Source organism: Saccoglossus kowalevskii, chromosome 16 (assembly GCF_978046115.1).
Source record: "Saccoglossus kowalevskii chromosome 16, keSacKowa6.1, whole genome shotgun sequence".
NCBI classification, from domain to species: domain Eukaryota; kingdom Metazoa; phylum Hemichordata; class Enteropneusta; family Harrimaniidae; genus Saccoglossus; species Saccoglossus kowalevskii.
The window spans coordinates 20,849,625-20,864,413 of record NC_140656.1 but is presented as its reverse complement, the minus strand read 5'-3'; the positions used below and the strand labels follow the sequence as shown (position 1 = coordinate 20,864,413).

Sequence of the window (14,789 nt, the reverse complement as noted above, 5' to 3'; positions counted from 1 at the left end):
ACTTTCATCCCTTAATGAGTATCTCTTGGGCCACCTCCTGCGATCCAGTCAATACGGGTGTAATTTTTAACTGTAAGGCACAATTTAAAATAATTGTAAAATAAATTGTTTTAAATGAATGGTAGTCATTTGATACGAGTCCCATGCTATGCATAGCAACATAAAAAAAAATGCATTGTTTATTTGCACAAAATTTGAGTACGCGTCCCCAGCAATTGCACTACAATTTGTCTTGTGCCAAAATATGATGCTCACATTCAATAACGGATATTATTCGTTCAACATCCTTTTTCAGCATTTACTAGGGACAGTGTGTGTCCCGTTCTGAACAGTTCGCAGTTGCTTTCTTTATTCTTAACAATGCGCATTTACCTGGAGAGAACTGTTTTTGTTGAAAACTTGTCCGTACTCTACAAGTTTTTCACATCGAAGTGGAAAGTACAACTTTCCTCTCACAGCAGCAACACTCTGGATTCCAAAGCAGATGGTTTGTGATGGACTGTAGTTTACTACAATACATAGATACAATGAGGTGTACGGTAATACTTCAGTTCATTGTCCTGTACTATAGATTTGCATAACACATGTACACTGTGACAACACACAACCCATGATGGTGCTGCAGAAAAAAACACCTAAAACTCAGTATTACTTCATCATACATAAATGGGAATTAACTGCCACTTTTGGAGCCTCGGTAAATGTCCTTGGAACTTCATGCCTCACTTCTACCAGACCTTGGCCCTAAAAATAGCCACTTCCCGTTAAGATACTTCTTAATGGTACGATAACTATTTCAAATAATTATAAAGGCGTCTCTGTCTTTGTCGTGCTAAAAGCCACACAGTACAGATTCAACCTTTGTAAAATCTGTACTATTGAAATTTGTTAAAGCTGTGATCAGCCTGTTTGTATTGGCCGACACCAACTGGTCCTCTGTGAGCCGACACTTCTTTATTTGTAAGATTATGTTTGAATATTGGGATAGTATTTAGCATATTAACTACATGTGCATGAAACAGGTATAAAGACTATATAAAGTTTGAATGAAATTGGTCAAGGCATGCCTGAGGAAGTGTTAATGACATGATTTTTGGGACAATTAATGGCCATCGGTTGAAGGTCAACAAAGTCAAACAAAGCGATATTCACATGTATCACGACTTGTTATGTACCAACTTTGAAAAAAAAAAATCGGTCCAGGCATGCACGAGAAATGGCGGTCAGAAGATTGCACAAAACAGCCAAAAGTCAGCAATTTATCAACTTTCAAAACTGATTGGCAGCAGTTGTGCATTAGATGTGGTGATCATGTGCTCAAAAATGATACAAACAGCAACTGGCTTGAAAACAAAATTGGTTAAAACTTGGCCAAAGACTGTTGAAAACAAATGGATGTGAATATGCACAACAGTTTAATGGTTCATTTTAGTACAAGGTCTGACACTTGGTCTTGGCATATTAGAGAAAAGATATTGACAGACAAAACCCTGAACATAAGTTCTCATTCCATTGTTCAATCCAATGATTATAAAGGCTTCATTCATGTACTTGCATCTACCAAGTACATTTTACACAAAACTTAATATGTCTAAATTTGCAAACAATCTTATTCATAATAGATTTGCCTGGTTTACTTAACAAGTATGACATTGCATCATCAAAACTCGATTTGATTTTCAGTAATAATTCTTTGGTAATTAAAATTATTTGCTGTTTTGGTGTCATTGCATTTTGCATGATATTTTCAACACTTTGTTCCACCTCATTTGAGTTTACGCATTTAGGTCACTTGACAACAGTTCATGTAATCAGGTCACATTACAATAGTTCGTGCATTCGGCTAAATTTTGATGAAAACAAAAAATAACTGAACACAACATTTAACCCTTTATATATTGCCTTTGTACAAACCTGTACAATCATCTCTGTAAAATGAGCAGAACACTTGTTAAAAAAAAACTAAATGGCCACCAGTCCGCCATTTTGAGAATCGAATCATGAAAAAAAAAATGATGTCAATGCCAAGTTTACATGAAATCGGTCAAGGCATGTTGGAGAAATGATTGATGACGTGTCAAAATATTTATTTTTGGGACAAATTCAGCCACCAGTCGGTCAAGGTTCAACCAAATCAAAAATTAATCGATGTGAACATGTCTCCCATTATTACTTGTCTTTGTACTAGCTTTGAAGAAAATCTGTCCAGTCATCTCTAAAAAATGACGCATGGACAGACTGATCCACAACATAAGTGTGTTCCGGACTACGTCTGACGGGGACTAAAAATAAGATAGATTACTTAGAAATAACAGGGCGACTAGTAACTTACAATCGTTTTGAATTGATGATAAAGCCGTTGATAATAGTTTTAGTTCCTGAAATAGTGTTCCATTCTATCCACTGAAATATGATAGACAAAAACGAGTTATGTGTATCTCAACGACTATTTGCATCTAAGGTCTGTTGCCAAGGGGAAAACAAAAAATTAGTCGTCCTGTATCAACAATCCTTTAATACTGAGTATATAATGCACTGACACCATGTGATAGTCTGTATATATAATTTATTGGATCTTTATTACAATATCTACATTTTTTCCACACGTCTTGAAAAGCACATAAAACTATGAATGGAGAAATGACGATGACATGGTGGTGTATTTTCCTATGCATCTAATTTCACAATGAGGTTACAGGTCACATACTCCAATAGACTGTAATAACACTACTATATTTACAAGTATAAATTATACAATTCTTAAGCACATAAAAATAGACAAGAGTGATAAATTTCATTCCTTTAATTTAAAATTCACATGGTTAATGCACTAAATGTTGACAACTTTTTCCAGACTACACCGTTATCAAACTTATTTAGCCTAATTATTATGCGTAATTATTATGCGTAATTTAAATAAGTTGTTGTTGTTGTTGTTTTCAAAGCTAGCTAAACATTGAGGTGTGCTTGAACTGTATATCACAATTTAAAAGCCTGCAGAAGAAAGTTGACAACTTGATTTAAATTCTATACAGTTCAAGAAGTTCATTTGAACAATTCTACAAATTACATTTCCACAAGCGATATATACACACATCTGTCATATAAAAACAATTTTTCTTTTTTTTCTTTCTTTGGAAACTTGCCAGCAGTGCAGCAATTTATAAAGTATTATAATATATTGTGTAAGTTGTGTGGATTTATGCAAATGAGATCAACTTTTGACCCTCAAAAATGACCAATGACCTCAAGCAGTGTAAAACTACAAACTCAGAGAATTTCGACTTTTCACAAGGAACCTGAATTCAAGATTACTCTGTCAACAACAGACATTTCCCACAAAGATTCAGGAAAAAGTGTTTTTCCAAATTTTTATACTTCTGAATAAAAAAAAATTCAAACAATTCAGCTCTTATACAATTGGTCATCAAACCCAAGTATATATGAAAGGTATTCTCTGATTGGCCAAGTTAAATGTTAAAAAAACAATCAGGAATAACTTTGCATATTAAAGTTACAGTGTTCGCCAAATATTCTCTTGCCTCAAATGACATAAATAATACTCTTAACAAGGTGCTAGAAAAAGACTTAAAGGGTGGTGATCATTGCACGAAAATTTGCCCAATGTGTGAATACCCAGAATCCCAGGAATTACCTTTGTAATGTCTTTTTTCTTGTACAGTGTTTACCTGTGCGACTCTCAAAGTCACATCTTTGTTCGTATGGAACTTGTACCCCAAGCGTACATGCCACGACGACCAAAGCCCTTTCAAGTATTTTCCGCCATCCAACTGTTTCAAACTTTGAAGTCACATTGACTGTGCAGTTAAATAGCATTCAGGTTATACTGGTAAAGAGCTATTAATAATGTTGATATCCTGTGTTGTAGCAAATATCTATTTATAAAAAACATGCTATTAAATGTTCATATAATTCAAACAATGTTATAACAAGAAAGTTTTTTACACCAAATTGGTAGAGAGCGCTGTAGCAAAACATTTAAATAAGTTCAATTCTTTTATGGCCCTCTAACTGTAAATGTAATTCATTGCCATAGAAACGTCACAGAACTACAAAGACCATATAATCCATGTTTGAGGACAATTACATTTGCCCGTGTTGAGCCATCGTTGTAATCAAAACAACTTGTGATCACCGCACATTGTCTAGGCATCTTCACACATCACGACGTACCAAGCAATTACCTTGGCCAGTGCAAATTTCCTATTGATGTATTCGGTTGCCTGGCAACCATGCAAATAATGCATTCGCATACAAATTTATGTGCAAGAAATTTTCTCCCCTAAAATTTGCGTGCAAACTATTTTTTCTTTGCGAGTAAAAGAAATGTTTGGAAATGACACAAGGGTACAGTATAATGCATGTAACAATGACGGAACAAACATCCACACTGCCGCTTTATGACAGTTCGAACCCAGTGTTGCTAGTGATCGAATATCTAAGCTTTTCTCGAAGCGTGCTCTTTTTCTGGTAGTTCGGTAATTTCAGTAAATTGAAACATGTTGATGAGGTGGGCAAACGGCCGACTGGGTCCTTTTTCCGAATGGTGAAGAAACCGCGAAGTACGCTTCCCAAGGTATCACCTGTGTCCTAGTGGTAAAGAAAATGTATAATACAACTCATTATAACAGACTATTTTGTCTTACTTGAATGTTCTAACCCAAATAATCCTCAATCACCTGTGGAGCGTAAACAAGATTTCCCCAAATATATATATTGTGATCATTACTGCATAAAGTTACATAGAAACAGTTGGGTCAAATGCATCTTTGCAGAATTCAAACTCATAATCCAAATTCATCTACTCTAGGCAAGGCTTACATAGTTTTACTATGTTCTATGACTGACTCGTAAGCAGTACAGGCCTAGAATGATTATATATCCCACGATAATTTCTTTTTGATTGACGTCAGCATACAGGAGTGATTATCGCCAGAGTTTTGTATCAATCCGAGTCGCAGGTGATTGTTTGCTGATGTCAGCCTAAGAGAAAATATCGTGGGATTATATATTTATCCCCATGTATATTATTATGACATAATGAAACACCAATGTTATAGTGGAACTATTGCTTAAAGCGAGGGAGTCGTCACCTGCGTATGCGTCAGATTGCATATGTGTCATTGTTTACAAACAAGAGTCTACCCATGATCCTTTGCGTTTTTAGAGTGTGTTGTTATCGTCGGTTGGGACTCAATTCCCGCGCGTGCGTAGGTGACCACCCTTTTGCTTTAAATAGCACAGAATACAAATGCATCATTGTGTACGTTTGGTAACGCTGATTTTGTTGACGCAATGGTGTTCATTTCATGCAAATTTCATAATGTACACATAATATATGGTGATTTTGCTCATTCTTGATTATTGCTCCATTTCGCAAGGATTTTTTAAGCTTTTCAACTTATTTTTTGGAGGAACTGAATAATTCTGAAAATACACATGTGAGCTTGCTAAAATGAACCATTGTTAGCACAATCCCTAGTTATCAAACCATAGAGCCGTACAATGAAAAAAGGTTTAGCAGTATGTGACGTAACACTGTGGTGATACAGATTTTTGATTTGTCCTGTGATATACGCAAGTTATGAATGTGATAATACACTTTATTATGTCACCGTAACGCCATGAGTTACAGCGTGTCGTAATTTTGCGGTATTTTATGGGGTATTTTCATCCTAGCATATAAGGAAATGCGAATTCCAAATATGGAATGATTACGCGCACAAGTGTCCTCTAATAAAAACAAACAAACATGGCTGCCACCAGGGTTTGACCGAACTCCACACAAAGAAGTTCGCTGATTCTGTTCTAAACTTTTTTGGATCTCGGCATTCCCATGTTGTATACTTGGAAGGAAAAGATGTATAATTATAAGGTTATTACGTATACCTCAAAATATGCATTCAGACAGTAAGTCGTCGCATCGACCTTTGCTGCGTGTCGGTCAATACTTCCACCGTACTGTCTTCGTGCATACTTTGAGGTATCCTCGTAATAACCTCATAATATCACTCAGCGCAATGTACGTGAACTACTGTTTACCTGATCTTCACTGACTTCAACACATCTAATAGAAAATGGTGGCTCCAAGTGTACAAACCCCAGCAGGGGAGGTTTTGAACAACTCGTAATAAACTGAAACAAAACACAAAATAATGCAATGACAGGAAGGGACAAGAGTGTCATATATTTTGTTGTACAAAACAGACAGATTATCCAACCATTAAATGTTTAAATATTAACAGAATTATTAATACAGATGGATGCATTCTGAAAACATATTTTGGGGGAAAACTGAAAAAAATAATAATATCTAGATATGAAATTTTTAATTGCTACTCTCATGGTTCATTTCACTAACAAAGTCTATGGAGAGATTACTGATTTTGATGACATCACAATTTGTGTTTCAGTGCTGTTGAAGTCATCCATATTTGTGTTTCAGCATCAGTGATGTCATCAATATTTGTGTTTCAGCATCAGTGATGTCATCAGTATTTGTGCTTCAGTGTCAGTGATGTCATTCCCATTCAAATTCTCTTTCTCTATTTCTGGAGTGCAATGATACACTCACAATTAAACGTAAAACCACTACAATAACTAGCGATAGTGAAGTTTATAGTGATGCCATTCAAGGGTGACCATGACTAACTACTAAGATAATATATTTAGGTGACTTTAATAATTACCTTCAGAAATAGAGCTAACTCGTCTTTACTGAAATCATTCTCTAATATATCCCATAACCATGTTATGACTCTGTGTTGATTATGAAAACCACCGTAGTACTGGGTATGCTTTCTGAAAATAATGAGTAAGTTAGGGAGTTGTTATAGATTGGAACAAGATTCTCCAGTCACAGATGAATCACTGACAGAAACTTTATTATATTTTTTTTGACCAAAAGAGGTTTCACTATTTATCATAACGATAAAAAAGAAGCAAAAAGAAAACAATAATATTACCTCAAATCTTGGAGATCAATTCCACCGGTGTCACCTGATATCAAACGCTGGAATTCAGGCGTAGAAAACCATGACAACCAGTCTTGATTGACGATTGACTTAAAACCATGGATGAATGCCAATGTCATTTCACGAATCTGCACGTGCATGCGAAAGTGTGCCATCAAATGAATGTAACTAATCCTATATTAGGAATACAAAGACATAAAATAAATAAATCAAAGTTAAACTGTAAATAGCTCCCGTGTGATCAGAGCATGTATTATAAAGGTATAGGTTTTGCCTAATAAGTGAATGTAACTAATCCTATAATAGAAATACAAAGACATAAAATTAATAAAAAATGCAGTCACTAAAATAGCACTTTTTTCAAATAGATGTGCTTTTTTTAAAATGTATCAAATGAAATACTCAAGAAATTCTTCAACAACTTGCAAGTGATATTCCAAGTCTGAAACGTCACTTTTCTTGAATATCGGCTAACAATATATTAGAAGGCAGTGATTCTCATGATGATTTTTTTTTTCATTACACCCATCCTTTCAAATTACTGCACATGTACAGATAGCAATGTACCAATGCTTACATGCAGGAAAGCAGGGATATTTGGTAACATTTGCAGAGTACAGTTTGTTAAGATCACAATCTCATAAAACTACTGTGACAGCTTGTACATCCAGTGAATATGAATAAAATTTCATCTTTAATTTAGTCTATGCTGTTTTTATAAATAATCCGTTAAACAAACAATGTACTGTAAAATACTTTATTTTAGCTGGAATTAATTTTCGCTGAAAAGATCTTTGAGTGTTTTGTAAGAATTTATTTTCACTGATTTCTGACGAGTTGAATGTAAAATGTAGAAAAAAAGGTTTATTGGGTGGATTTTATTGTCACTGAATCATTCCTTTAGTGAAAATAGCGAAAATTAATTCCAAGCGAAAATAAAGTATTTTACAGTAATATAAAAACATATTTGTGTGTTTTGTCCTCTATATTTAAGTTTTCAGAAGATGTACCGGTATTATAGTCCCATCGTAAGTACTGGGTAAGTGAGAGAGATTGTAATATTTATATCTATTAATTATGAAGGTATTTCTCAATCATGAAATGAAATTATACAATACATGGTATACTCACTTGTTTTCATTTGTGACTGTCATAGCCTTGCCACCAGGCATCAACTCATGCGTGACAACTTTCCCCATGACGTCTTCGTCGTAAGAGAACGTTAGATCTAAGTCAGCTATATCACCATCATAGTGCTGTTTAGATGAATGAATCGTATGAGTTAGTCATTTGACTATGACACAATAATATTGGACTAGCATGAGATATTAAAGTAGGTTTGTATTACATCCATTTTTTTGTATGCCCTCTTTTTCTACCAGGTTTTGCTGCATTATATGGACTCAATTTCCAAAATCAACAAAGAAATTATCAACAACAAAAAAATGAAACATGAAAATTGGCAAAATATTGAATCAATATTTTGGTTTTGAAGTTTTGTGGGTCTACCCAGAAAGTAGACAATATCTTTATTTAGGCTGGTCGTAATATAATTTGAAATACATGACAGATGTATGTTTTAGTTCACAATGTTCTCACGAGATGCACCAGATGGATACGAGCAGTATGCATATTCCACAAACAGCACTGAGCATTGCATCCCTGTTAACATCCCATTAAGATTATCTATTATAATTTTATACTGATGTTACCTTTATAAATGTTAGACTTTTATAAAGTTCTGGATCGAGCGACGGCAACTCATCGATGGGACTATACAAAGCACTGTGTTGCTGACCCAATACTTGACTCAAGAAAAACGATGCGAACGGGACTTCTACAACGATACCCTGGAGAGAAAGAGGAATTTACATTGTTCTTGTGATTCTGTGTGATGTATTAGAATTGTATCACTAATAGAGGCCCGATAAAGCTAATAAATATTATGTTCGTGAGATGTTAAGTATAATAATTTTGCTGCAATCCATTTTAACTCTGGTTTCTATGGTGATATTGTTTCTTCATATCTCAAAGTTTTGATCAGTGACATGGGATGAATAAAAATAAGATATTATTATTATTGATATGAATCCTAATATTGTTTTAACATTTAAAAACAAGCAGCCTCTCGGCTGAGATAGCTCCGCTGTTAGCAATGCACATTTCAATTAAAGAACTGAAGACATCATTAGAAAATGAACAATATGTATAGTATCAAAGCAATCGGACTTACAGTTTTTAACAAGAAGTCGAAAATATCACTTTCTACCAAAAATGACCAAAATATTCACCAAAATTAGAGAATTGAAGACATCATCACAAAATGAACAAATCTGAGAGAGGTCCACATGTAGTACCTATATATGTAATATCAAAGCAATTGCACTTGCGGTTTTTAACAAGAAGTCGAAAATATCACTTTTTACCAAAAATGACAAAAATATTCACCAAAATTAGAGAATTGAAGATATCATCATGAAATGAACAAATCTGAGAGAGGTCCACATGTAGTACCTATATATGTGGTATCAAATCAATTGGACTTGCGGTTTTTAACAAGAAGTCGAAAATATCACTTTTTACCAAAAATGACAAAAATATTCACCAAAATTAGAGAATTGAAGATATCAACATGAAATGAACAAACCTAAGAGAGGTCTACCCAAGGTACATATACACCAAGTATCAAAGCATTCAGGCTTGTAGTTTTCAAGAAGAAGTCGAAAAAGTAAAACATTGACACGGACGACGACGACGACGGACAATCACTTATATGATAAGCTCCGCTCGACAAAGTCGACAGCGGAGCTAAAAATTCACATATAATTCAGTTTACAGTATAAACTATGGGAACTTCTTTCCCATAATGCATTGCATGTAAGACCTCAGTAGTGAACAATGCGAATTCAGTTGAAACTGCCTCAAAGAGTAATATTGAATGAGAAATTGAATTTCGTCACCTCATACACGGCTTTTCCCAACATTCTACCAACAAACTCAAACAACTGTAGATGGTTGTCCTGAATATAAGAAGTGGGACTGGGGTACAATCTCTGCTCTCCGCAGGTCATCTGAAAACAGAATTACATTTATTCATCAAAGCATTAATTCTGCCCATTTCCCAATCCAAAATGACTACAAAAATAAGACTCAATGCTATGGATGAAATCAGAGCTACAGTTTTATTTGTCTTTTTTTCATCTATTTGATGGGATCTTTCACTGAACATTTGTAGTGCTTTTGAAATTATCATTTTTCCCAGTTCTAGTTAGCTCTGTCAATCTACGTGCATTATTAAACACTAATAAGTAGCGGATATATATTCTGTACGTAGGCTGAAAGAGTGGATGGATGGAAACTCTCGCAATGCAAATGCTGAGTACAAATCACTTACTCTGAATAGATTCAATGATGGATTAAAGACAGTCTTAATGGTTTCTTCCAGGAATTCTTTAAAGACGCCATCCTGATCAATACCGGCCTCATCTAGACCCTGGAGTAAACAGACAACAAACCCAAGTAACCATGTTTGTACATATCAGTAACTGTGTGTGTAACACGTGTGTACATGCAAGTAACCATGCATGTAGATGTCAGTAACTGATTGTGTAACATGTTTGTAACCGAGTGTGTACATGTTTGTAACCAAGTGTGTACATGTTTGTAACCAAGTGCGTATATGTTTGTAACCAAGTGTGTACATGTTTGTAACCAAGTGTGTACATGTTTGTAACCAAGTGTGTACATGTCAGTAACTGTGGTTACATGTCAGTAACCGTGCATTTACATGTCAGTAACCGAGTGTGTAGATGTCAGTAACCGTGAATGTACATGTCAGTAACCGTGAGTGTACATGTCAGTAACCGTGAATGTACATGTCAGTAACTGTGTGGTTACATGTCAGTAACCATGCATGTACATGTCAGTAACTGTGTGGTTACATGTCAGTAACAGTGTCTGTACATGTCAGTAATTGTGCATGTACATGTCAGTAACTATGTGTGTACATGTCAGTAACTGTGTGGTTACATGTCAGTAACCGTGCATGTACATGTCAGTAACAGTGTCTGTACATGTCAGTAACCGTGCATGTACATGTCAGTAACAGTGTCTGTACATGTCAGTAATTGTGTGGTTACATGTCAGTAACTGTGTGTGTACATGTCAGTAACCGTGCATGTACATGTCAGTAACTGTGTGGTTACATGTCAGTAACAGTGTCTGTACATGTCAGTAACCGTGCATGTACATGTCAGTAACTATGTGTGTACATGTCAGTAACTATGTGTGTATATGTCAGTAACCGTGCATGTACATGTCAGTAACTGTGCATGAACATGTCAGTAACCATGTCAGTTTTCAGTTTTGTTCTTTTTTCAAAATTAGCAATTGAAACAAAATATCTGTTACACATAACTTACCTGCTCGTTAACAAACCTGACTCTGATAACCCCTTTCAAAGCCTGTGCTGGAAGTAAAGCCAGTTGTCGATATCCATCCTGGAAAACAAAGCACAATGACTTCAGAGCATAATAATTTGGTAAGCAGGTTATTATAGTAAATGATGGCGTAACTAGGGGGTGCACAATGTTTATTTGGGAAATGCGTCAGCGCATTCAGGTGGCACAAAGTATTGATTTTGAACCCCACACATACCGCAATATTTATATTCCATATTGTCAGATGACACGAGAAGACATAAATGATTCTCAGAAGAAAGGTGAAGACACATGATGGAGAAATGTGAATTGACAATGATGATGATGATATTGAGTGATGATATTTAAAATGTAACAACTCACCTCAAGTAATCTTGCTCGGTGTACAGTTATTAATGTTGACGCCGGTGATGCACTCACCGACTCTGTAATACTCAAAGCTGCATTCTCATTGGCTACTTGTTTGCGGAAAAGGATCACTCGCTGTAAAAAATAAATTCCTCATTTTACAACTAATTACTTCTATGAAGACTAAAGATGAGAAGAAAATGTGGAGTTGCAAGATAAATAACGACATGCTGATTCCGTCCAATTTAACCATATCAAGTTCGTCAGATAGTAAAACAGGGTGATCATGGGAAGGTAAATATAAAACTTGTCCATATAAAAAAGTCTGAAGCAGTCGCTAACTATCACTATGCAAATAATGATCAGTTAATAGTGAACTTACGTCTCTATGTGGTACAACATGTGGTATCTTCTGAAGTACAACTTGTGCTCTTTTCTTGGCCTTTTCTAATTCAGAATTAAAGACACTGGGTTTCAATTCTCTGTGATAAAAAAACATGTAAATATAAATTTACCCTTTTAGATCAGAGGAACTATATTAGATAAACAATGCTGACAATATTTTCTTCACCAGACACAGCATGTGCAATATGCTTGTTATAAAGCCGCTTAAGTTCTATTTGCCACTTTTTAAACTCAAAGAGTTTAAATTTTTACTTTTAAATTATTAACCAGTGATTGCCTGATATAAAATGACACTTACTTTATTAACCAGTAAGTGTCTGAAGTAAAATGATAACTTATTAGCCAGTGATTGCCTGAAGTAAATGACACTTACTTTATTAACCAATGGTTTTCTGATGTAAATGATCGTCTGCAGTCTCTGTCATAAAGTAACATTAATAAATTATGCGTGGAATTCAACAAACCACCATGTTTAGATTTGCTGTCTGAGGAAACAAAAAAACCAACACAATAAGACACTGTTGAATTTAGAATTAGCATAACAGTTCGTAAAAAGACAAGATCGTGAGCGTACTGACCTAAACTGTGATCCCAAATCATACGGTAGATAAAAGCGTTGAGGAATTTTGACATGCAAACTAAGTCTTCAACTTGGAATGGTCGTTGTTGTTCATATAACTCCAAGTCATCTAACACACTGTTTTAAAAAAAAAAAGAGAGAAAAAAATCCTCAGACAAAAAATTTAAACACAGAAGGATGAGAGAACACTTGAAAACACATTCTCTGGTCACACAGTTTTGTACATATTACAGAAGCAGAGAACAGTTAGTTCAGAAATGAAGTACATTATATATTAAGTGCAATCAGTGAGGTTTCAGTCATTGTGTAGAACCACCATGTGTTGTTCACATCGGGTAAACACAAATGAAGGACACATTTCTTTATCATGAGGTTTTACATGCCATTTCCTTTCATGTTCCTTATGTGAGTCGGTTATGTTACTTTTGTCTAGTAGCGTACGAAAAAACTGCATCAGATCCCTGAAGCAGCAGATAGTCTTACAGACCTTCGCGAAGTGCAGTGAGCAGAAAAATGGAGGCGTGGCTATTAGTTAACAACGAAAGGTAGTTCATGATTCATTTGCTGGGATTTTGCAGATTGTGCAGTGATTGACAGATGTTTATTCCCAAGCGACCTTTACTTTTTCCCCCCGTCTACTCACAAGTTTGACAATGTTTTGAAAGAAATCTTGATATTTGTGTAGGTGACCATCATAAATTTGACATACATTCAGTGCTAGGGTATTCCTAGTTGTAAATTGCTGACAAAAGACCATGGGGGTCTTAACAGCGAAATATGCATGTTTTATGCAAATTAGTCAAATTACGATTGTGTGATGTTTTGTGATCAGCTTTTCAATGGATCGTAAACTTCAACCAGTGAACACAATGATGGTGACATTATACCAGATTTACAATTGGCAAATATACATGGAGAAAAAATTTCATAATTGTCATTTGTTAAAAGTAAAAAAAAAGTAAGTAGCATATGTACTCACGTTATAAGATGACTAGCGCAATCACAGAAGAGAATCAGCACTGAGAATACTGGTTGCGTTTCATTAGATAGAAGTAACTCTGTGTACAATTTCAGCGGGCCATGCGGGCCAAGCTCCCAGATAAATTTCCATAAGTTGGATAATAGAACATCTTGATAACTCAAACCTAGCAGAGATCAATAAAAGAATGATACCGTAACATAAACATATGTTTTCGTGGTAAAATCTGTCCCAGATGGAACACCGAGAAGGATTTTATGATGAATCGAGCGGTAATGAATGAAAACCTTTTTTGGGGATTTGGGGAAATGTATTTGATCTTTCAGTCTTTACTTGAATTTACTGATTTTCTAATACCTGTTAAAATATCCATTCTGAGTTGAGTTAATGTCATCAGTGACGTCTGGTACAGTTCACACACCCCACATGTTGTTTTCACTTCAGGTGCAGTTATACTCCAACCTTTTTGACTACTAGAGCTAGATTTTGAACTTGATCTTTGTAATTTTCTCAATATTATATCTAAATAACGAAAGAAGCAAAATAAGATAAAAAGTGAATATTATTATAAATTAGCAGCAAGCAATATATTATAACACTGAAATGGATTTTAAACTGCATCTGAATATTATGGATTTGAGTGTATGAGTAGGTGTGTGATTGTTTCTGCTTTGAGAGGTGATTAACAATAAAAATTATGAAAAAAAGAGCGTTTCGAACACATCATTTTTCCACCAGCAAGTAAATTTAATTAATATTTGCGTCAGAGTTGCTGAGGAATTGCTAAAATTGCAGTCAGATGACATACATGCATACAGACAGACAGACGGACAGACAGACGGACGGACGGACAGATGAACAGAGCGCAAGTTAGTAGTCCCACTGTTTAACACTGCACCTGAAATATGCACCGTTTTGCAGGTGCAGAGGTTCGCGATCTGATTACAAATGGCCAATTGGTGGCCATTTTCATGTGAACCTTGTTAATAGAAACACCACAGAAATTAGTAACCAAAGAAAGCTAACGTGAGGGCATTATGGGA

At 35.1% G+C, this 14,789-nt stretch overlaps 1 protein-coding gene across 1 annotated transcript in view; it reads right to left on the bottom strand.

Moving 5' to 3' along the window:
- Positions 1-2,549: 2,549 nt before the first annotated feature.
- The window catches only part of LOC102802899 (ubiquitin-protein ligase E3B-like), a 40,050-nt gene continuing 27,810 nt past the window's right edge, over positions 2,550-14,789 (bottom strand). The window contains exons 15-29 of the mRNA XM_085491204.1: positions 14,104-14,268; positions 13,747-13,912; positions 12,766-12,884; positions 12,561-12,672; positions 12,165-12,264; positions 11,798-11,917; positions 11,417-11,494; positions 10,390-10,488; positions 9,956-10,066; positions 8,708-8,845; positions 8,127-8,251; positions 6,987-7,169; positions 6,711-6,822; positions 6,064-6,156; positions 2,550-4,611 (exon numbers count right to left, since the gene is read on the bottom strand). Of these exons, the coding sequence (XP_085347330.1) occupies positions 4,420-4,611; positions 6,064-6,156; positions 6,711-6,822; positions 6,987-7,169; positions 8,127-8,251; positions 8,708-8,845; positions 9,956-10,066; positions 10,390-10,488; positions 11,417-11,494; positions 11,798-11,917; positions 12,165-12,264; positions 12,561-12,672; positions 12,766-12,884; positions 13,747-13,912; positions 14,104-14,268 (1,913 nt within the window). The 3' untranslated portion in view covers positions 2,550-4,419. The remainder of the gene's footprint in view (positions 4,612-6,063; positions 6,157-6,710; positions 6,823-6,986; positions 7,170-8,126; positions 8,252-8,707; positions 8,846-9,955; positions 10,067-10,389; positions 10,489-11,416; positions 11,495-11,797; positions 11,918-12,164; positions 12,265-12,560; positions 12,673-12,765; positions 12,885-13,746; positions 13,913-14,103; positions 14,269-14,789) is intronic.